Source organism: Aplidium turbinatum, chromosome 10 (assembly GCF_918807975.1).
Source record: "Aplidium turbinatum chromosome 10, kaAplTurb1.1, whole genome shotgun sequence".
NCBI classification, from domain to species: Eukaryota; Metazoa; Chordata; class Ascidiacea; order Aplousobranchia; family Polyclinidae; genus Aplidium; species Aplidium turbinatum.
This window is the reverse complement of record NC_137481.1, coordinates 15,181,803-15,204,942: the sequence shown is the minus strand read 5'-3', so window position 1 is coordinate 15,204,942 and position 23,140 is coordinate 15,181,803. Positions and strand designations below refer to the sequence as shown.

Genomic DNA, 23,140 nt, shown 5'->3' with positions numbered 1-23,140 from the left:
TGAGTTGACTTATGGTTTAGCAATGTGCAATCGTGCTTAAGCACTCTTGTGACAGTCTAACAAAGGCAGATCAATATTCGAAAATATGACAAGTTCAATCTGGGTAAAGTTGCAATATACAATGTGCTTTGGAAATATTGGTGTGGATTAAAAACGATTTTTAGATATTTTACTTTTAATATACATAACTGGTATGTTACAGACAAACATTTGTTTTTGAAACCACAATAACGTTTTCTTGTGATGCTGGCTACCAAACTTTTGATTCTTTTCCTCTCGAAGCCGAATGTGAAGAATCTTCAACATGGAGCCGTAAGTTTTTATTGTTTTCGTGAAAGTTTTTAACGTACTGTACAGTAGGGTATTTTTGCTGTTATTATTTCTGCTGGTTACTATTTTTTGCTACTTTTACTGACACGTATTGAGTTTTCGTATAACAACTACCAGTCAGCAAAGCAAGAACTTTGGAAGTATGGGTTAAAATAGGAAATATTGAAATCACGATTTAAAAACAAAGTCGATACCAATAAAAATTCAGAGGAATTCAGTTAACAAGTTTTAAAACAATTCTTGCTGGTGCAAATGAAAAAAAGTGATATTTTGACATGTCACCTGGAAAACAACTTTTTTCATTATAGAAATAGGTTTGTATGTACAACCGTAGGCTACAATGATCAATGTACATTGACAGATAGCCTACAATGAAGTCAATTTCAAGTGTTATTATTGACATGTAAATCATTTATAATCATAAAAGTATCTGTAACTACTTTCTCGAAGGTTTATCCCCAGTTTGTAAAAAGAAAGACTGCGGTTTTCCCCCGCTACCAGATATTCATGGTACATCGCAAGGAGAAAGCACTACTTTTCAGAGCGAATATGTCTATTCATGCAATGCGGGATATTACACAATCGCTCCAAACATTACAATTACTTGCACATCTGAAGGTTTGGAAATAATATTGTAAATTATTTCAAGTGAATAGTTTATGTATTTCTGCTGTTGCGCTTTACCTTTTGCAATCGTTGATTTAGTTTGCATTGCAGCAATGTATTGTAATGGGATAGGCTATGATTTTTTTTCTTTAAGAATAAACAGAAAGATGAGAAGTATTGCCGAGTGCAAATGCCGTGTTTGTCACATCTGTTCTTTACAGGACTGTGGTCTAGTACATCAATTCCTTTTTGCCTTCCCCTTGACTGTGGTGCCCCACAAGGCGTCAGAAATGGACAGATCATTGGCGATGATTTCACATTTCCTAACTCTGTCAACTACACTTGCGATCAGGGCTATGAGTTACTTGGTCCAGCCATTATCACATGCAACACTGATGGTAAATATACCACTTCTTCTACAAAATGAAATCACCACTTCAAGAAACACGAGCTCTTACATTGTTGATTTGACTAACAAAGGAAGATAACACTGCGTCACAAAAAAATATGGCATGTCGGTAACTGAGATGCCAATATCCATTCTAGACGTAGTTTGGGGCACTGATTCGGAATCTGAAATCGGTTTTGCTCTATCACGTCAGGTTTTTGAGTTATTCACAATTTTTATTTTCTCTAAATTGGCTTATAGTTGATTATACTGGCAATTGCTAATGTGCCTCTAAATCGCTTTATTGCCTGCAAAGTTGCTTTTATTGATTAAAAAAACATGACGAAAAAAATCGATTGAAGATACCACAAACAAAACAAAAAAAAATCGTGGAAAGAAAAAAAAAACGTGGAAAAGTTTACATTTGTGGAAAGTTTACGCCTCAAAAGTCAAGACCTTCAAACACCTATCACTGATAGACTGAAACATGCTTACAAACTTTATTTCGGAGTTAAATTGGGAGATGAAGATAGGTCGTGGGCTCCCCATTTAAGCTGCTCGTCTTGCTACACTTCCCTAACCCAATAGATGAATGAAAAAAAGAAGAAGATGCCATTTTGTGTCCCAATGGTTTGGCAAGAACAGAGAGATCATTTCACGGATTGCTATTTTTGTATGACAAACATTGCTGGGTTTTCTAAGACACAAAATCAAATACCCCAACTGCGTTTCAGCAATCAAACTTGTTCCTCATAGCCACGCATATCCTATTCCAGAACCTCCAGCAACAGTAACTTCATTTGATTCTGAATCCGAAACAAGCACTGATATGGGAACAAGTAGTGCGTCTGAATTTGAAGAATCCACAACTCAAGAAACTTTCCAATTCCCACACATTTTATCACAAGGAGATTTGGTTAGAGATTTAAATTTGTCAAAAGAAAAATCTGAGTTACTTGGGTCATGACTGAAGCAATGGAATTTATTGCAAAAAGGCGTCAGCATCACATCTTTTCGAAAAAGACGTGCTAACTTGGCTCCTTATTTTTGTCTTGAAGACATTTGCTACTGTTCGGATATCAATGGCCTTATGCATTCCATGGATGAAAGATATGAAGCCAGTGAATGGAGACTTTTTATAGATTCCAATAAAACTAGTTTAAAAGCTGTTCTACTACACAATGGAAATGAAAAACCGTCAGTTCCAGTGGCCTACAGTATCAAGACCAAAGAAACATATGAAACAATGAAGAATTTGCTAACATGCATCAGTTATGAAAACCATAAATGGCATATTATGTGGTAACCTAAAATTTGTTGGACTCTTACTTGGTTTGCAGCTGGGTTACACTAAGTACATGTGTTTCCTTTATTTGTGGAATAGCCGGGCAGATGAACAGCATTATAGTACAGAAAAATGGCCCACCCGTGCAAATTTCAACCCAGGCAATTTCAATGTGCAACATCAGCCATTAGTTGATGCGAACAAAATTTTCCTTCCTCCACTCCACATAAAGCTTGGCTTGTTCAAAAATTTTGTGAAAGCCATGGATAAACAAAGTGATGGATTTTAATATATTTGCGAGATATTTTTTTACAAATCTGACGCAAAACTGAAGCAAGGAATCTTGTTGGACCAGAAATAGGAAAATTGTTGAAAGATGAAATTTTTAAAAGCAAATTGACTCCACAAGAACTTGCGGCCTGGAACGGTTTCTTTTTGGTTGTTGAAAATTTTCTTGGTAAGCACAAAGCAAACAATTACAAAGAAATTGTCAACAAAATGCTAAAGTCATATGAAGCGATGGGGGCTCGGATGTCGGTGAAAATGCATTTTTTGCATAATCACCTAGATTTTTTTCCACCCAACAATGGTGATGTCAGTGATGAACATGGAGAGAGGTTTCATCAAGACATTAAAATCATAGAAGAAAGATACCAGGGGAATGTCAGTCCTGCCATGATGGCTGACTTTTGTTGGTCTCTTCAAAGAGACACCAATGAAGACCATCGCAGGAAAAAAAGATGCCCACAGCATTTCTAAAATGTTCAATGAGAACCTTTTTTCTGCAAAATTTGACTGATATCTTGGTCTTATAACGTAGCCTTTATGCTAAAAGATGACTTTTTAAGCTAACAAAAGTTTGTTAATTGTGATATTTGTTAAGTGTTTGCGATTGCATTTAATTTGTTCGTATATGCTGCATATCAATTACCAACAAACTTAAATATAGCTGTCAATTGATGCAAATATTCGTAAAGTTAGGCTCCTTATTACGGTATATTATTTTTCATGTTAAATTGAATTTTTGATTGGCAGTGATTAAAAGAAATTTCCAGACTCTTTTATGAATTTTAAAAATACTTTTTTGACTGCGGCAAAAAAAGAAACATTATAACAAAATTGACCCAATTTTCAAAAATTTAAAAATAAAAATTGCAAATAACTCAACAACCTGACGTGATAGAGCAAAACCGATTTCAGATTCGGAATCAGCGCCCAAAACTACGTCTAGAATGGATATTGGTATCTCAGTTACCGACATGCCATATTTTTTTGTGACGCAATGTAATTCTTGCTTACGTAACTAGCGTCATGCTATCATGCCATCATGTTGTTCGTTGTGATGAATGCATTGCATAATTCTCTACATTTCAATTAGCAGCTTGCATATCAATATTTGCATTCGCAGGAGAATGGGACAAACTTCCACCAACTTGTTCGCCTGTCGACTGTGGTCTACTGCCTGAAATAGAACATGGGACTCTCCAAGTTAACTGTCAGTTGGTTTTCAAGGCTGCAGTAGGCCTAGTTTTATTTTTAGGCCACGATGTAGTAATATCGTGGTGATCTTTTGCAAATTTATAATAGTGATAAACGAAACCTTCTTCTTTACTTGTATCATTGTAATCATTTAATAACTCTTTCGTCCATTTAATCTGTTATTTTGAGATAAAAAAATCTCATTTAAGCAGGCTATAGGTATAGTGATGTCATTTGAGAATGAAGCTTTTGAAGGATTTACTTTCAGAGTTTCTTCAACTGAAACCTTAATATATTGTTCAGCTACATTCTACCAGTCAGTTGCCACTTATTCCTGCCTCGATGGCTATGAAATGTTTGGGTTGGAAAAAATCGAATGCTTGTGGGACAGTTTTTGGAGTGATGAGCCACCTGAATGCTTGCCTGTTGACTGTGGCTTTGTGGGAGAACATCAAAATGGATTTAAATTTGGTAAAAATTGATTTCACAAAATCAGTTTTTCACAGAACAAATTGTATTTTCACTATTTTAAAACTGTTTTGTTCATCTCACTACAGCTTCAAGTTAGTTGATTTTATTTACAGCTAAATTGTTAGTTTGGCTCTAGAAATCTTCTTTCTCTTTAAAGTCAGATGTTAATTGACAGGAACGCAGCAAGTTTATCAATCCACAGTACACTTTACATGTGATCGAGGCTATATTTTATATGGCCATGACAACACAACTTGCATGGCTTCTGGTTTATGGTCAAATCCAACTCCACAATGTCAACCCGTTGACTGTGGTTCTCCTCCAGTAGTAATCAATGGGGAATTTGTTTGGGATGAAAGGACATCAATTTACAGAACAACAATCAATTACGCTTGTAACATTGGGTTCGAGTTCCACCAAAGGACACCAACAGAGGTTGTTTGTCAGGTAACAACTGTCTATGATGTTTTGAAACCGAACAGCGTCCAACGAACTGATTTTATTGCAAAAATTTTCTACTAGTTGTGATGGCGATAACTTCAACACATTCTTCTTACCAGAGCAGACCTTTGAGTCGATTTTAGAAAAAAGAATAAAAAAAAGAAAACTCATTTTGTGAGATAGTGGCAATTGTTCGATCAACTATACACGGTCAAGCCGTATGTGCCGATGATGCTATATCATGACATTCTATAACAGTGTAATGTTCCTTCAATGAAGCGTTGTCAAGATTACTGTATACATATCACAATCTACTCATGTATAGTTTGACTGCGGTACGTTTGCTGGGATGGCATAAAATTTGCATCATTAGTGTTGCCAGATTTTTATTTCAATTAACTTGTTGTTTAGTATTTTTAAAATTATACAAAAGTCTGGTAGTTTTCGATAAAAAATGTGCAATTTTTTGCTTAGGCTGAAGGAACATGGAGCGAGAGTCCACAATGCTTCAAAGTTCGATGTGTTGATCCTTCAGTACCTGAAAACGGAAAAGTGAGTTTAAGAAAATTTTGTTTCAATGCCTTATGTGCCTGAATGACAATTAATTGGCAATTCTTTAAACAGTCTGACTCAAAATCACCCGCTTTAAAAATATTTTTTTGTGTGTTTGGTGGTTTGAAATCTTTTATTTTTGTTGCGAGTCGACAAAGAAACAAAACAAAATTCTTCTCGAAAAAAGTTAAAGCAGAAACAACATCAATATAAAGAATTTGGCGATGAAAAGAAGTATTTCGAAAAAGTTTGCAGCGCAATAATTCTGTTTGTATGAATAGAATTACTTTAAATTTTATCATGAAATACTATTATAGGCATCACGTTTGTTTCGTAAGCCCACTGTGAGTTTAAACTACAGCACTTCAGTTTTGTTGTGGTTAGATCTTTGGGCTGAGTCAATCTTTTTACGAATACGAGGACATGATTTTGTATGCTTGTGATCGTGGCTATGTTCTTGACGGAGATGCAGTCTCGACTTGCTCATTCAGAAAAACATGGGAGAAGTATGTCTTAAACTAAGTTGTGCTCTACTTCGTTATATCATATCACTGTTCTACAGCAGTTGATTTTTACTACTTTATGCCCTTACGTGTTTGATATTGGTAAAAGGTTCTTGAATTATTATTTTATGTTGATTATCAAATTTACTGCAGTTGTTAAATAATTTTACCCAGGCTCGTTTGAACATGATTCCACCTTGAATTTAAAAATTTCTCACAATAAGTGTTGTCAAATAAACGGTACTACGGCAGTTCATCGAACGACAGTTTATCGAACGACAGTTTATCGAACGACAGTTTATCGAAACGACAATTAATCGAACGACAATTAATCGAACGACAGTTTATCGAAACGACAGTTTATCGAACGACAGTTTATCGAACGACAATTTATCGAACGACAGTTAATCGAAAACTTAACCCCTAACCTTAACCCTAACCCCTAACAACTAACTCTTAACCCCTAACCACTAACCCTAACCCCTAACCACTAACCCTAACCCCTAACGCTAACCCTAACCCATAGCCGCTAACCCCTAACCATTATCCCCTAGCCCCTAACCTTTAACCCCTAGCTCCTAGCCCCTAACCATTAACCCCTAGCCCCTAACCCTTAACCCCTAACCCCTGAGTATTCCATTGCATATGTGCTTCGTTCGATAAACTGTCGTTTCGATAAACAGTCGTTCGATGAACTGTCGTTTCGATAAACAGTCGTTTCGATGAACTGTCGTTTCGATGAATTGTCGTTCGATGAACTGTCTTTCGATAAACTGTCGTTCGATGAACTGTCGTTCGATAAATTGTCTTTTGATAAATTGTCGCGTCACGCAAATAAACAATATTTTTGTGGAAGTTCAATAGAATTACAAGACATTTTTGATATTTGGCCTACACGTACCTTAAACTTCAAACCAGTTTTCAATATAAGTTTTAAACGTTTTCTGGCTTGCAAATGAATTATTGTTTAACAGTCCTCCACCTATGTGCAATCCGGTCAACTGCGGAAGACTTCCCGATATTTCTCATGGAGTTAAAGAGGGAAACAACACGTTGTTTATGTCTACCGTTGTGTATCATTGCAATGAAGGGTAGGTGTAGAAATTAATAATTGAGCATTGGCAAAATCAATCTGTTCTAAAACCTTTCCTAAAATGATCAGTTCAGCTTTCATTTTTTTTGCGCAAGCTTTCAGCACCGTTATCTAAGCACGTAGGCTAAAATTTGTTGAGCTTTGCAAACGTACTTAGGCCGACCGAGTAACAAGTGTTCGCTTTGATTAATTTCTATTTTTAATTCAGTGATCATTTTAACAATGTTTCATGACTACGATAGTCTGTAAAGTCTTTGTTGGATTTTTCTCGATTTAGTTACGAGATGAAAGGCGCTTCGGTGCTCGAGTGCCTCGACACTGGAGTGTGGAGCGATGAGTCCCCATTGTGCACCCCTGTGACATGCGGAGAACCACCGCGATTGAGAAACGGAAACTATTCCGGAGGACAAACTGTCATAACTCAGACGTTTATGGACATTGTTATGTACAACTGCTTGGAAGGTATAGAAAGGAATACTTTTTGTGCTATCGATTTATCCGTTTCACAACAGTCACACCAGTAGTAACTCGTACAATATTATGTTACAAATGAAAATCGTATACTACCGACTGATGTTGATGCAAGTAAATATAGTTGTATCATAACGTTTGAAACATTTCAGCATTTTTAGTCACTGCACTGTGAAATTATGTAAAAATCATCCAACGTAATAGATTTTATCATATATTGGGCAGCGTGAAGTTTTCTTATGAAATTACCATGGCTGAGACTGATGGCACTTATCATTTGACTGCAACTACTTCAGTCTTTAGGTTCATATAAAACATGTACATTGTACATCAATCCAAAATAATATGCTTACAGTAAAATGTGGTTTGCAGGTAAACTAATGTCATAATATGTTAATTTAAAGTTACAAAAAACTAGTGCAGCAAGTGAATAAGTCTTTTTGCTGACTGGGGATTGATTCTTCCCTAACCATTGCTTAGGTTACTATCTTTCCGGACGTGGCACTGCACAATGCCTTGCTGATCGAAGTTGGGGCTATATTGGTGAAGATGCAGTTGGTGGCTCTACAGAGACAAGCAAGCCTTCTTGCAAACGCCAAATGTGCCAACATCCACCTACAGTCGTGAATGGCGTGACTGATATGCGCAATTTTACTTACGGTGAACATGTCGTGTATCTTTGCGAGGGTGGTTACGAAAAATCAATGCTTTCTGATGACAAGCTGCGTTGTACTGCGGATAAAGGCGACAAACAGGTCAGTTTGCCTAAGAAAATGTAGTCGTCATTTTTAAACCTGTGCATGACTTTATTATTATGAAAATGTACCATCCATGACATTGATGTAAAGTGCAAACACAAATTTAACCAGCCTACCTCTGTATCAGTATAGTGGACGATGCTTTCTTTACGTAAATGCCAACTTTGATTTGCAACGCAGGGATATTACATCGGTTTACCTCCGGTATGTTCTCCGGTGGTTTGTGGTCTCCCACCCACTGTAGATGATGGTCATTTTGTAACCAGAGGAATTAAGTACACAGACACTGCAACATATTCTTGCAATGAAGGATACTACGCTACCGGTGAGTTCATTTGTTGTAAGTTATTAACTGTTGTAAGTAAACTATGTTGGCACAATCGTGGCCCATATAAGAAAGAGACGGTCTTGCACGCATCATTTGATACATGTGGCTATCTCTATGTTATCGCAGGACCCGTGGAAGTTGTTTGCAGATCCAACAGACAGTGGTCTGAAGGACCTAGTTGCCACCCAAAGAACTGTGGTCCTCCTACTGGACTGCGCAAAGCGTTCATCAACGTCACATCGACGTTGTTTCCGAGTGTTTTGCAATACCGTTGCGATGTCGGACATGATCTACATGGTATGTAAGAATCTTTTTAGCCTATTTGTTGTTTTTGGATGTTGTGAAGCGGATATGCAAACTTTTGTATTCTAACGAAAGCAGATTAGCTCAGCCAATGTACTTTTTCCACAAAAACATTCTTGATGATTTTATTGGTCGCATTATCAATATTCTTATTACCAATATCAATATTCTATAGGCCCTGGCATTGTTGAGTGCCTTCCCAGCGGCATGTGGTCTGATACCAGCAACACATCTTGCGATCCTGTGCCCTGCGGTCCTGTACCTATAGTATCTAACTCAACATTTCATCAAACTGGAAGCGTCTATGATGATAAGGTAATTTGAAAAAAAACCCCAACTTAATGGATACATTTTTGTGTTGTAAAATATTTTTTTAACTAAAGCGATTTAGATGTGTTATGAATTTCGTTGCATTGTGACGAAAAAGCGAGATTCGTACAATGTGTAAATAAAATAAATTTTAAAGGTAAAAAAACAAGCGCAAAACATTAATTCTTATCAGGTGACTTTTCGCTGTGATCCTGGTTTCATTTTACTATCACCAAAAACCGTCCAAAAGGTGTCACTGAAGTGTCAAGTCACTGGTGAATGGGAAGAGGTTACCTTTTTGTGTCAACCAAAATCGTGTGGTCCAGCATTTCTGGTGGTACATGGGTGAGAAATATTTTGATCAAATTTCACGGCTGGTTGTTTTAACAGTGTCTTGTGATCCACCGAGTGAAATTCAATGCTAAATTATACATAGCCTTTCGTTTTCACATTGTTGTTCATCTAAATATGAAGTAAGCTTTTCCAAACCTTTTTTTGTAAATGTCAAAGACTCCATTGCAGATATGATTTATTTCAACAAAGTTCTATGTTATTCACAAGTTCCTTGTAATCTTTTTCATTTCTTATATCAGCACAAGAACCATCCGAGAAACATCGTGGAGTTTCAGCGACCTGGAATCGGTTCATTTTCCTGACGTTGTCAGCTTCTCTTGCCTTCCTGGCTACAGAATGAACGGAAATCGAGAAGTAGAGTGCACAGAAAATGGTAAAACAATTGTTTGCTTAATTATCTTTTGAGTAATTTGTGGTCACAATCAACTGTAACCTAATGGACAAAACTAATTTTCATAAATTGTTGCTAACAAAAAAATTTTTTTTAAGCTTTCTATTTAATATTAGACTACTTGAAAACTTTTCTATGTTAATGGTAATGCAAGTTATTGATATTATTTTTTTAATAACCCGTTATGTTGACATTCAGGGACATTTAGCTCCTCTGCACCAACGTGCCCCCCAGTACAATGCCCCAATCCTTTGGTAATTGAAAATTCAATTCAAACAGTCAGTGGCACGACGTTCGGTCACAATATTACTTATGTATGCAACAAGGGTTATACATTCAGGTACGGTCAAAATTTTTTTGGCTATGTATTTATGCAATGCACTTGTTTGATTTTGAGCATTCTTTTACAACAATTTGGTTTGAAGGATAACGTTTTGTGCATTCCATAATAATCTTAGGAATTCTTTTTCAGTAATACGATACTTCCATGATGTGTGATATTGAAACTTTAACATGTGCCGTCAAAACGTTAACTCCGATAATATTTGTCATTGAGATCTGGCATGGTCCAAATTCCCTCAGGTGACAACCATTAAATGAAGACGGTTGCATAGCCATTTAGATAATAACAAACTCTCTCACAGAAATGAATTTGGAGACTTCCATGAGCACGCCACTGAATGCAAAGAGAATGGTTTCTGGCTTCCCCACCCACCTTCTGAGTCTTGTGAACGTGTCATTTGTCCCACTCCTCCCAGCATACCACATGGTTTAATTCTTGTAAATGACAACGATCTTCCAGTCACCTACAAATACACAGATTTTGCAACCTATCAATGCCATCCCGGTTATGAAGCCGAACCAGACGCGCTCAGTGTTATGTGCAAGGTAACGATAGTTTGTAAGCTGCTCCATCTTATTGAGCATAAATTGGTTACCTCGCGATAACTGTGGGCGTTTATTCTGACCTGTCAATCAAGCACGACCGATTTATTTAAAGTTAAGTCATACACATTACACATCTGACGCGACAGTCAGTTATAAAAACACAGAAACATATTGCAATAAACAAGTAAATTATAAAAAAAATGAACAACAATTAACAAGAAAAAAAAACATTTTTTGTGTTTGTAATGTTAGAAAAACCTTGCAATAAAAAGTTATGCCGTGGACCTACAATGTAAGTAAATTGTAGTTGTTCTTCAATCAATTTATATCCATGGACTTATGGACTAATGTTTGCTTTGTTCATAAAAACTTGTAAAACAATATTATCTAAGATATCCTACTGATCTTATTAGGCGGATAAAACATGGAGCGGACTACCAGTGTGTGATCCAGTAAGCTGTGGTACTCCTGAATGCCCGAAGTTAGCGACATGTTCCTACACTGGCACGACGTTCCAACATGGCGGCTTCGTTCAATGCATTGACGGCTACCAATTTACTGCTGCCGTCACAAGATATGAGATTGTTTGCAATGAAGAAAGCCGATGGAGTTCAGAGTTTTTCAACAAGAGCGAAGGTAGGTTGACGAATTGAAGTATGCGATCAACAATCTAAACAAACGTCATCGACTATGAACAGCAGTATTCTCCTACATATATACGTGGTGGATGTATTAACATAGTCTTGATAGTTTACGAATACCACTACACATGTTTGTTGCTGTTAGTTCTTGTTATATTTGACTACTGAAGCGTAACCTAACAGTTAATTTGTTTATCATCACTCCACCGTATTTTAGATTTCTTAGTTATCGTACGTTTTTAATTTTCAACACCATGTAAAATCTTCAGTGTGAATCAATATCCTCACTGCTTTGCTTAAAAATAAAAACAATCGGCCCCATATATTGAAACCATGGCGATGTTTATACATCGCTATGATTGAAACCCTTTATATAACTCGATCAGGCATCAAACGCAGAACTTCCACAGATGTTGACGCATGCTCCATTCAGTCAAGAGTTCTGACAGATGCTTGCAATGTTTAATTTTCTGCCCGTTAGAGTCCAAACCAAAAAAATAATCTATTATTTTTATGAGGAAGTTGTCTTATCAAATAACAAACGTAATTGTTACTCAGATTTTAACAACAAAGATACCGTACTTGTAACAATCTCTATTCTTTAACTAGATCAGCGTGGTCCAACTTCTTTTTATCGCGGACCAAAAACTTGTTTTTCTATCTTGCGGGCCAATGTTTTTAAATAGCCAATCATAGGCTTATTGCTGGCAAATTATACATAGCCTATGGCATATAGTTCCTCCTGTCTAAAGCCTCAAGCCTAGAGCTTGTTTCACCCTAAAAGGGCCGGGGATCATCTTTAACTGTATCAACTTTAAATTTTAATTTTGGACAATAGCGTTGGTATCCACAAGAATCGTAGTTGTGGCCATGCGAACGCAAGCGTAAAGAGCCTCGTTTCCAAGTTGATTTCGATTTTTGGTTTTATTATTGTTCCTTGCCGAAAACGTACATTCACAAATGTAGCCTATGTACTTCCAAACATAGAGTGGCCTACAGGTTCAGAACAGCATCTTTTAAAGGGGGAAACTTTTCCTTTGACACTAACTTCCAAAAGCTTGCAGGGTTTTCCATTATAATTCTTTGAAAGCAAGCAAAAACGGATCGTTCTGAAGCTCACATAATTGGAGTTGAAGTCTGGGGGCTGTGTACTAACTCTCACGCCTATGGGAAAAAGATTTAGAACAAAGTGGTATTGTATGCTTCACTAAGGATCATGCACAAAGTTTTTTTGTCAATTACAATAACAAAGAAACAAAAATTGAAGTGATATTGCTCGATTAAAGCAAAGCTGACTATCAGTTCAAGGGCCAAAAAAACGGAGCTCGCGGGCCAACTTTGGCCCGCGGGCCTGCAGTTGGACCACGCTGAACTAGATCTATCGTTTTCAGTTGACACTTCAACGTGCCGACGTCATTCATGTGGACTCCCAACAATGATTGACAATGGAAGTTTTAAACTAAATGACGGTCACACAAAGTTTGAATCGACTGCAACTTACGAATGCAATGTGGGCTATGAAAGAAGACAGAAAAAAGCGGAGAATATAGTCAAATGTTTATCAGACAAAACATGGGGCCCAAATCTAGCCCCTGATTGCATCCGAAAAGATTGTGGTCTTGTCAGTTGTCCAGAACAAGGTAAAATTTGGATTTACGTGAAGTAGAAATTTACGAATAGCAGTTTATACATTTTGTCTTAGCAGTGTGAACTTTTGAAGAGCATAAATATATTTGTCAGCATATAGAGTTGACTGTCTTCTTCGAAACTTTCTCTTCAAATCTCTTAAAACCTAAGCGCTGTGTAGTATATCGTAATCACTTGATTTAATTATTTTTCTTACACACATTCAATTGTGTACTCACAACTGATCTCTTGGGCCTATTTTTATTTTGGCACCGGTCAATCTTCAGGGTTGGTCGTTCCAGGGTTAAACGTGGACAATGTATAATAACGACGTCTATAGGTTAAAAACTGGGACACTTAATAGCCTACCTTCTTTTTTTACAAATTTATCCCTTTTGGGATTTCTGTGGCAACTTTCGACCTTCAGGCATCATGTGATTGGAGTACTCCCATTTCTTTTCACAAGATATATTAGGCTACTTATAGGCCGATAGCATTTACTTTGGAAATATATTAACGTTTTTTAAATTTATTGAAAGAACTATATTATTATTGTTCAGCAATGTCGTGATACAAAATATCAATATTCATTTCATCATAAGCCACTTTTTTCAATAACTATTTAGTTTTGTTGCATTGCAGCTACATGTATATCTGACGGAACTCAGTACGAATCAACGTTCCATGCCACCTGCCACGTTGGATACGAAATATCTTATGATGTCACAGAAGTCACTCTGAGTTGTCTGGAATCCGGTCGTTGGTCTGAGATTCCAAGTGGCATTCTGCAATGTTTGCCTGTTCAATGCCCAACACCGGCGTCCGTTCCTCATGCCACGATAACAACTGGAAATGGTGAAAGGTGAGTTTAAACAACATTGTTTCCACATTAAAAATCATACTATAAAACGTTGCCATATGATGCCTACACAAGTTAAACATTGCCCAGCAACTATTACGTTTAAGTACAAAAAAAAGCTGTTTTCAGAAAACGCAAAAAATCCTTACATAAATTGCCTTTGAAAAGCTTGTAGAAAAGCAAGTAAAGTATTGTATTTAGTCAATACGTCAAAAAAATGGTTAACAATTAGCATCAATAGCCTTCCTACCTGTACAAGATACGAAAAAACGAAGTTAACGTTGTCATGTGATTGGAAATGTGCAAAGTTCCATAAAATTTGCAGCAAAGGAATCTGCTTGCTGCTTTTGATGTTAATTTGAAACCAACTCTTGCAAATAATTTTTGTTAAATTACAGCGAACTTGCATTCGAAGAAACAGTGACGTACTCGTGCGATGAAGGCTACGAAATGACCGGTGAAGCCACGTTGATTTGCCAAGCTGACAGATCATACTCTAGCCATTCTCCTGCATGTTATCCTGTCCCGTGCGGGGATCCAGCTTTAATCGAACATGGTCTAGTAGATTTTTCAGGTATGTTTTTATGCTAAGCGATAGATTTGATGACAGATTGCATGTATTCGAATATGAACAACTGAACATGTTGTCGTTTGACGAATGAAACGTTTTTGAACCATAGGCATACTTCTGACAGTATTGTTCAATTTTTTTATCGGCCTTATGGAAGCAAGTATCAAGTTTTTGAGAAATTGTTTACAATTTAAATCTGAATACAATTCAATAACGTTTAGAAACAGGATAACCTTGTAGGTTTTTATGCAAGTATACTTCTCTCTGTAGGTACAACTTACTTACAGAATGCAACATATCATTGCGTTGCTGGCTACGCTTTAAATGGTGACGAGAGGTGGCGATGCTCGGCTAGTGGAAGTTGGATGTCAGGTGATGTTAGCGAAGGTAAGTGACGTAGGCTCTCACATGGGAGACATCAATCCCCATTCAAACGAATTTTTCATTAAATTGTTCTTTTATCAGGAAAATTGCGTCCTCGTCGTTCGTATCCTGAAACGGAGTCGTCGGGGAACTTTAGAAATGGTGAGCAAAATTTTTTATGTAGAAATTTCAGATAATATTTGAGCCACACAAAAGTTTCACCAAGAGGAATGTTCCATTAAAATTTCCACTAACTGTAAATGATATTCATACGTTTTCAGGCATTTTACTGAATGCTAAGCTGCTGTTTAATAAATATTATTTATAATCACAATGTTTGCGCGAAGAAAACAAAATGTTTCCAACCATCGTATGAGTTCCCATCAGCGTTGATTTCTGTATTTACAGCGAAAAATAACAAATTCTACTAAAACTAAATTTAAATTCTTCTGAATTTGGTGCCACATAAATTATTGATTCTATTATAGATCTAGCTACTTTGATGCGTATTTCAGATTTCTTTGAACCGGAACCAGTCGACCATCGAAGCTTTGTATCAAGTAAGTAATAAGCATGTAAAACTAAGAATGTTTTGCACTTTGTCGAAGTTATTTTCTTCGTTCGAGATAATTACATAGCTTATGTCTTACAATAAAATTTTTACTGGGGCGCCGAATGTTGAAGTGATGAAACACTAGTTTAACACACTAATCTGGCAAAGTTAGAAAGGCGTGCTGTCTCAACAAACAACATCTGCTAGTTGTCTTTCAGCCAGCAATTTATTTCACGTAACTTGTATGATGCTTAGCGTTGGATGAGCGAAACAGAATTTCCACGAAACCATCGTGTGATCCTGTACCTTGCGGTCCGGCTCCGAGCATTGCAAACGGAACACCTCTGAGCACAAAAGCCTCCCTGGTGTTCAACCAGTCAGTGTCTTATATTTGCGATGACGGATTTTATCTGAAGGGTGAGTTTTGCTTTCTTTCTGTTATTTGAAATTCTTCAAAAAACAATTGTAGCTGTTTAATTGTATCATTGAATTTCAGATCAGCTTAAATGTAAGTACTCGTGATATTATAAGTCGGGTTCCTCACATAATTGCTTTTTAACGTTTAAGCTGTCCAGGGAGCAGAACAAGTTTATACTGGCGAGAGTAATAGTTTTTGAACATCAGCAAATTTACACTATAAAGTATCTGATGTTTTCGTATGTACTAATCATAGCTATCAAGTTTGCCATAGCATGTATTGTACAATGTACATTGTACATGTATTCCATTTTCTCGCATATTTAAACGCACAAGAACACAACTCCGAAATGTAAACTATTCAGGAATAGATTCTTGTTTCCACGTGTGCAGGCTCTACCTTCCTAATGTGCATGGAAGATGGATCATTTGGACCTGACTCTACACCAACCTGCGAAAGAGTCTCCTGCGGCCAACCACCGTCTTTGGAACACTCGCACAGCAAAACTGTTTCTGTCTCTGGTACATATAAAACTTCAGTCGAGACTGACCCTTTGAATACAGTTACAGATGCTTCTGTGCTGATTAGCTCAGTAAAAGTTTTAATATCACAACTCCCTTGTTTTCTATGAACACTTTACTGTTTTTCTCTGTAGCAGTTGCCAAATGCGAACAACAATGCAATATCTTGTTCTTCATTTATTGTTTGGGTCAAGTAATTGTTGAAAGTAAGGGCCGACAAATGTTAATCGATTTATTTCTATCTGAAAGAAAACAATACAAGCGCACCCAACCAGAGCAACTACTTCGAACAGGCTCTAGTATTCTGACTTCCGCTGATTTTCTCCAATTTGTTAATTCCTTTCCAAATTCTAGGTGGGGCAGCGTTGAATGAGTATGAAGACAGAGTCTCTTACGTTTGCAATCGTGGCTACGAATATCACTCTCTTGATCCAACTGATGAGCTGGTTTGTTCCGCGGATGGAATGTGGTTTCCATCTTCTCTGGACCTTTGCTATCCTGTATCTTGCGATCATCCTCCTGATTCAACCCATGCTACAATAATCGGAGACAACTATACTTACAATCAAATTGTTACTTATGAGTGTATGGAAGGGTACGATTTGGTAGGGATCTCCGATCTCATTTGCTTGTCGGACAGGTATGTTTGGTTGTTAAAACAAAATGTTTAACTGAAGTTTCGTTGCCTAAACGATAGAATTACGTTGTCACAAAAATAGCATGTTTTGTTTCTTTCTTTTTTTTTGTGTACGTCCAGTTTGTGTAGGTTGTTGTTAAACAATTACCTCTTTACTGAGATTTTCGTCGTTACTGTTTTTCAGAAAATGGTCTCCAGAATATCCCCCACATTGTGCCCCGGTTCAGTGTCCCAGACCAGCCAGCGTGCCACATGGTTACTTTGTTGGAAACTTCTCCTATCAGAATGTAGTGACATTTTTTTGTGATGTTGGCTACGAGCTTCATGTCACCAAGTCGGAAGATGAGAGTGACACCATATTTTGCCAAGCAGATCGTCAATGGGACCTGAACCCCCCTCGATGTAAACCTGTGTCGTGCGGGGAACCCCCTGAAATAAGCGATGGGGGCTACTTTGGAAATTCTTTTACGTTTGGAAACGAAGTGGTTTATTCTTGTGATGTAGGACACGAATTAAAGGTGAAATTTTTGATTCAAATGATTAGAATAGTTTAATTGTTAAGTGAATGTGTTTTACGTATGGCGGTATTAAACAATCTGACAAAATGTCATGCAATGTATTGAAAGCTCTACGGAATTTTAAAAGAACATCAAATTGGGATTTTATTTTACTTTGTACGTCGTGCAATTTGCTTATATAAAAATCCTGTGATAGTGTGCTAATGAGGACCAATTATTCTATAATATGTTGTTTTCTCATTAACTCCAATGTGTAGTGTCGAATTTTATACAAACGTACAATAATCGGGTAAAAAAATTACAGTGCTTAAGATGAGGCATGGAAATAGAAAGCTGTTCTTCCACTTGTCTCTTTCATGAAAAACTTGGTTTTTAATTTTTTTAATTTTCTCGCATCACGTTTTTGACGCAGGGAGATCCAGTAGCAATATGTTTGTCGGACAGCACATGGACGTTTCCATCCCCGTCTTGTTCACCCGTGACTTGCAGCCATCCACCCCATGTTTCCAACAGCGACTACACGTTTGATGCTTCTATTACGTTTGAAAGTACAATCAAGTATACTTGCAAGGAAGGTGAATAAATGTCCAATTGCTTTTTTCAGCATGTCTGGCTGGCTTTATCACGTAGCCTAATGAAACAATATCATGTTGGGCAACTATAAAAAGAAGCATTTCATTTACTCACAACATGGGATCATCTAACACTAACTTACCTATTACTGGTTAACACCAGTCTTGACAAGATAGCGTCATTTCATCGAGTTAAGTATTAGATCATTTCCAAACCTACAAAAGAAAAGGTAAATTCAGAAATATGTCTTTGCAAGTTCAGAGATGTAGACTGTTACAGCTTGGTCTGCAGGACAAGTTCATGACCACTGTGGGGTGAATCAGGTAAGCATCACCACATAGAAAACATGCCCCGCTCGCGAAAATTTTTTCCCACGAACTTTTGTCTCATTTGCATATTTCTGTAAGTGTAGCCATTGCTGCTTACCGCGCGGCGCGCGTAGCTGTTTTTACCGATTTTCGCCCTCCAGGTCCAAATCTAAACATTGAACTTGAAAAAAAAACGTAGCTTGGAGACACACCTAGTCAACTTTACAAAAGTTGAGAAAAGAAATTGATTCTGGTCACTAGTTTAAAAGTAAGATTCTCCGAATTGATTACGAATTAATCCTAACCTTAATTTTTTTGAAAAGCTTTTGAGCACCGAAAAATTAATGTAAAGAAAAAAAAAATGACTTCGATGGGCGTCGAACCGATGCCCTCACGAATATAAGGCAAAAGACAAAACCACTGAACCAAACACGCCAACGAAAAACGTTTGCATTCACAACGGTATAAGTACAAACTTTATGCGATGTAACAAAAAGTTCGTGGGAAAAAAATTTCGCGCATCGCTCAGCAACTAACGGCGCTTGGCAAAGGATGCACGTTGTAGGCTACACGCTTTCCTGATCAAAGTTATTTTTTTAAATGTATCGTTTTATTCAGGTTATGATTTACTCGGCGAAGACGTCATAACCTGTACAGCTTCTCGAACATTCGACTTTCCACCCCCTACTTGCGTCCCGGTGTCGTGTGGCGAACCGAGACAGCCCATCAATGGCTTCGTTGAAACGTCGTCTGGTGGAACAACATTTTTGCACAACATCACATACGTGTGCAGTCCTGGATACGAAATGTACTCTGGTAGGTTATGTGTTGTAAAGTTGAGTATGATTATAACATTTAAAAGTTGCTAAATAAAGAAATTCGTCATGCTCCACTGAAGTTAAACAGTGTTCTATTGATGATGAAAGTACAAAAAATCATTCCAGTCTTGCAATGTCAGTACAACGTCAAACTTTTACATTCTTATAATAGATTGAGTTTCACTGTTAGCACCGTGATTGTTGTTTATTTCACAAGTGTAGATACAAACGGTTAAAACAGATAGTTTGCATCTGTCCTTGTGAAATTTTATATTCTTATTTTCTTTCAGGAGCGGTCAGAGAAATGGCGTCCTGCACTGCGGATCGCAGTTGGAGCCACGAATCACCAATTTGCGGTCCAATCAGTTGCGGACCTCCTCCCTCCAGCGAGCACGGAAATGTTGAAGCGGAGTCGTTTTTCTTTTCCGCTGTAGCCGCTTATTCATGTGATCCTGGTAAGGAGCGATGGTGAATTTTTTTCTTCTGTTTTGTACGACGTCTTACTTAACTACGTAATCTACTTATTCATTTACAGCATTTTTGAGCTGAAATATTCAAAGTCCGTTGTAGGCTACTGAAAATGCAACCCTTCAAATTATTTGTGCGATGTATGTTGAATTGAATAGCTAAATGAATTCTTCAAATAAATTGTTATTGTTATAACTTATCTTTTAATTGTCTTCACATCAAAAATGCCTGTTTTTAGTTAAATTGTTCAGTACTTGCTTCCGGCTAGTGATGATCGGCTACAATGCTTACAACACACAAGTAAATTACAAATTCCATGATCACAACCCCACGCCCTTTACAGGATACGAACTTCATGGGGAAGGCATGAGAGAAAATTGCTTAGAAAACCATACTTGCCTGGAATGCAGAGCTGATCGTAGTTGGGGAACCCCTGACGGGGTATCACAAAATGAGGCTATCAAATGTCTTCCTCTTTCTTGTGGCGAACCTCCAAGTGTTGAACATGGATTGTAAGAATGTAGTTTACGGTATTCCAATTGGTTGTTGCTTATATTTACCTCATGACTTTTCATTCTAACGACCATTTTTAAACACTTGTCTTATTCCATGGCTTGTTTCTTTTGCAAAACTAACTCCGTAATAAATCACACGCTTTCATCACCTGATCATGAAGGTGGGATGATTGTTATTTGGTAACGTTAGGTGAGTAACGTCGAAGGGGCTTTGCCAGCATGTTATTTACTTACTTGTTGCTGTTTAGTGGAGTAACCATGTTATTTGGATGCAGGGGAACACATGCTCACATGTGGGGAAAAACGTAGTTGGCCCCATCTGTATTTTTATACCGCTGTGGAGTCACAATTAATTTATTGTTAGCGAGGGAAGTATCAAGAATTGTGTAATCACATTTTTACACTCGCTTTCAGCTTTTGTCGTATATTTTACTTGTTTCTTTTGCTGCAGAATTACAGTTGATCTCTTGACCTACCAAAGCATAGCCTGGTACAGTTGCGACATAGGACGAGAGTTATTTCCTGAATCAACAACCAATCTTCATTGCCAAGCCGATTATAGCTGGGGCCCTAATGAACTGCCCGTTTGCAGAAGAATATCTTGTTCCAAACCGACCGACATTGAACACGGATCCTATTCGATGATTAACAATAAAACGGATGAGTTTGTCACTGATGTAAAAGATGGGCGCCAGTATTTGTTTGAAGATCTCGTTAAGTACAGTTGCGACTTTGGTCACAGACTTACTGATCCAAATGAGGAAATGGTGCTGAGTTGTCTGAGCACAGGAGAGTGGAGCAAAACAGTCCCAACCTGCGAACCGGTTTCATGCAGCCGGCCACCAAGCAGACGACATGGTAGTTTACTTCCGTTACTGACTGGGAAGTCGTTTACATTTATGGACGTTATAGCTTATCAATGCGACGAAGGATACGAATGGAATGGCCTGGAAAGTGAAGAGACACTGACTTGCACACACAACGGGTGAGTTGATTTCTTCTTTTGGCTTTATTCCCACTTCAAGTGGGGTCACTAGTATAGATTGCAGTCCTCCACATCACTCTGTTAGCAGCATCCTTTTCTTGCACTCCTACAGTTTCCATATCTTCTGCCACATCACAGTCTTCTTCTTTTCGGCCTTCCCTGCTTTCGTTTTCCCAGTGCCAATTGTTTCATTCTTCTTGTTTAATCCAACTGAAAGTCTTGCTTTATTTGCCCTGCAGTACTGCACTAAAAGTATTGTTTCAGTATAGGAGAAATCACTTTTGAAATGCTGAAGGAACCTTGAAATAAGTCGAAAACTTTTGTAACTTTATTTTCTTTTGGTATTATGAAAAGTGCCGCGTTGTTGGTTTGTTCTGTGTGTCTACTATCCATAACATGGCAAGTTGCTGGCTTTTTTATTTTTTTACTTGTTGATGTATTTTTGTTCGATTTTGAGGCCATTTCATCTGCTACAAACGCTTTTATTTAAAAACTTCTTAATTTATTAGAAGTAGGCCTGTACACTTTTTGAGCCATGTTCATCTGAAGGTATGAAAACAACGTTAGAAAAAATGCAAAGATTTCAATATTTTCCTGGTGTTGTGCGTACTATGCCATGGGATGTGTCTATGTTTTTAAGAGCGATATCAATAAAAATATACTTTTGAAACTGTGACTCGCAGGCGATGGTCCATGCCTGAGCCACCTGCTTGTGACCCCGTGAGTTGCGGTGTGGAACCGCACGTAGAAAATGGGTTGGTAATGAATGTAGAAGGTGGTGTCCCGGGACGAAGAACCTATCACTCAGTTGTGCATTATGAATGTTTTCATGGATATTACATGATAGGGGAAGGTACTGCAGTTAATGTTCAGATTTTTGTGTAATAATATTGTGACGTATTATTTCATCCAGGTGATGCAAGTTTTGTAGGATAGACACGGACATCAAATTTGTTTGCAGTATACTGTTTTTGGGTCGCTATTGCAGTTATGGTTGTTCATATTTTTCCTTTTGATGTTTAATGTATTTTTTTCATTTTGTTTTTTTATTCAGTGTTTTAATAAAAACTTTTGTTTTGTCTCCCCAAAATAAAAATAAAAAAACACCCTCACTGCATACCAGCAGTAATAGTTTAGTTTCAAATTTATTTTCAATAAGTTGCGTGTCAATATTATTTTTAATTTCTACAGATGAAGTCAGATGTCAGTCTGACAGAAGCTGGTCGATGTTGCCTTTGTGCCTCCCTGTTAGCTGTAACGTTGCTCCTGCTGTTCTTCATGGGACAATCGGCCACCATGTGCCTGCTTTGCACATCGATGCATCTGCTCGTTCTAATATCATGGTTGACTCATCTCTTGAGCATGACATCTTTCACTCAAGTGGTGACCTATTGACTTCCACTGATGATTTTGCCTCACTTCAAGAAGTGCCTTCTTTCGTCTATTCAGAGCACAAGTTGTTGACTGGAGAGAGTATTCAAAGTGCACCACCTATGGCACCACCAGAAACGGATGATGCCAAGAGGACTGAAGATCATAAAGAGCTTGTGCTAAGCCGTAACACTCGCTCTGTGTCCACAACTAACAACACAGAGTTGCTTTCTCCTAGTTATGTATTTGGTGACGTAATACAGTATATGTGCGATCCTGGATATATATTGAACTCTTCACTCCCAGACTCACTGCGATGCGATCCAAATGGCGTTTGGAGCACTCCCATGCCTGTATGCAATCCGATCCCATGTGATCCTTTACCTTCGCTGTAAGTGTTCATGCTCATATATCCGCATCAACAATTTATGCAGTACAATCGTCC

General features: G+C 37.6%; 1 protein-coding gene across 1 annotated transcript in view; it reads left to right on the top strand.

Moving 5' to 3' along the window:
- Window positions 1–23,140, top strand: part of LOC145778993 (sushi, von Willebrand factor type A, EGF and pentraxin domain-containing protein 1-like) — a 108,905-nt gene that overhangs the window by 65,401 nt on the left and 20,364 nt on the right. The window contains exons 45-81 of the mRNA XM_082590574.1: window positions 203–312; window positions 781–948; window positions 1,158–1,334; window positions 2,059–2,163; window positions 4,018–4,104; window positions 4,392–4,559; window positions 4,735–5,006; window positions 5,475–5,552; window positions 5,937–6,058; window positions 7,030–7,146; window positions 7,426–7,610; window positions 8,100–8,374; window positions 8,558–8,702; window positions 8,832–9,002; window positions 9,184–9,323; window positions 9,511–9,662; window positions 9,911–10,044; window positions 10,261–10,402; window positions 10,707–10,950; window positions 11,364–11,586; window positions 12,983–13,231; window positions 13,860–14,079; window positions 14,475–14,650; window positions 14,918–15,034; window positions 15,113–15,172; window positions 15,526–15,570; window positions 15,819–15,980; window positions 16,374–16,502; window positions 16,857–17,142; window positions 17,324–17,657; window positions 18,070–18,232; window positions 19,157–19,354; window positions 19,647–19,811; window positions 20,168–20,336; window positions 20,791–21,324; window positions 22,008–22,177; window positions 22,516–23,086. Of these exons, the coding sequence (XP_082446700.1) occupies window positions 203–312; window positions 781–948; window positions 1,158–1,334; window positions 2,059–2,163; window positions 4,018–4,104; window positions 4,392–4,559; window positions 4,735–5,006; window positions 5,475–5,552; window positions 5,937–6,058; window positions 7,030–7,146; window positions 7,426–7,610; window positions 8,100–8,374; window positions 8,558–8,702; window positions 8,832–9,002; window positions 9,184–9,323; window positions 9,511–9,662; window positions 9,911–10,044; window positions 10,261–10,402; window positions 10,707–10,950; window positions 11,364–11,586; window positions 12,983–13,231; window positions 13,860–14,079; window positions 14,475–14,650; window positions 14,918–15,034; window positions 15,113–15,172; window positions 15,526–15,570; window positions 15,819–15,980; window positions 16,374–16,502; window positions 16,857–17,142; window positions 17,324–17,657; window positions 18,070–18,232; window positions 19,157–19,354; window positions 19,647–19,811; window positions 20,168–20,336; window positions 20,791–21,324; window positions 22,008–22,177; window positions 22,516–23,086 (6,963 nt within the window). The remainder of the gene's footprint in view (window positions 1–202; window positions 313–780; window positions 949–1,157; window positions 1,335–2,058; window positions 2,164–4,017; window positions 4,105–4,391; window positions 4,560–4,734; window positions 5,007–5,474; window positions 5,553–5,936; window positions 6,059–7,029; window positions 7,147–7,425; window positions 7,611–8,099; window positions 8,375–8,557; window positions 8,703–8,831; window positions 9,003–9,183; window positions 9,324–9,510; window positions 9,663–9,910; window positions 10,045–10,260; window positions 10,403–10,706; window positions 10,951–11,363; window positions 11,587–12,982; window positions 13,232–13,859; window positions 14,080–14,474; window positions 14,651–14,917; window positions 15,035–15,112; window positions 15,173–15,525; window positions 15,571–15,818; window positions 15,981–16,373; window positions 16,503–16,856; window positions 17,143–17,323; window positions 17,658–18,069; window positions 18,233–19,156; window positions 19,355–19,646; window positions 19,812–20,167; window positions 20,337–20,790; window positions 21,325–22,007; window positions 22,178–22,515; window positions 23,087–23,140) is intronic.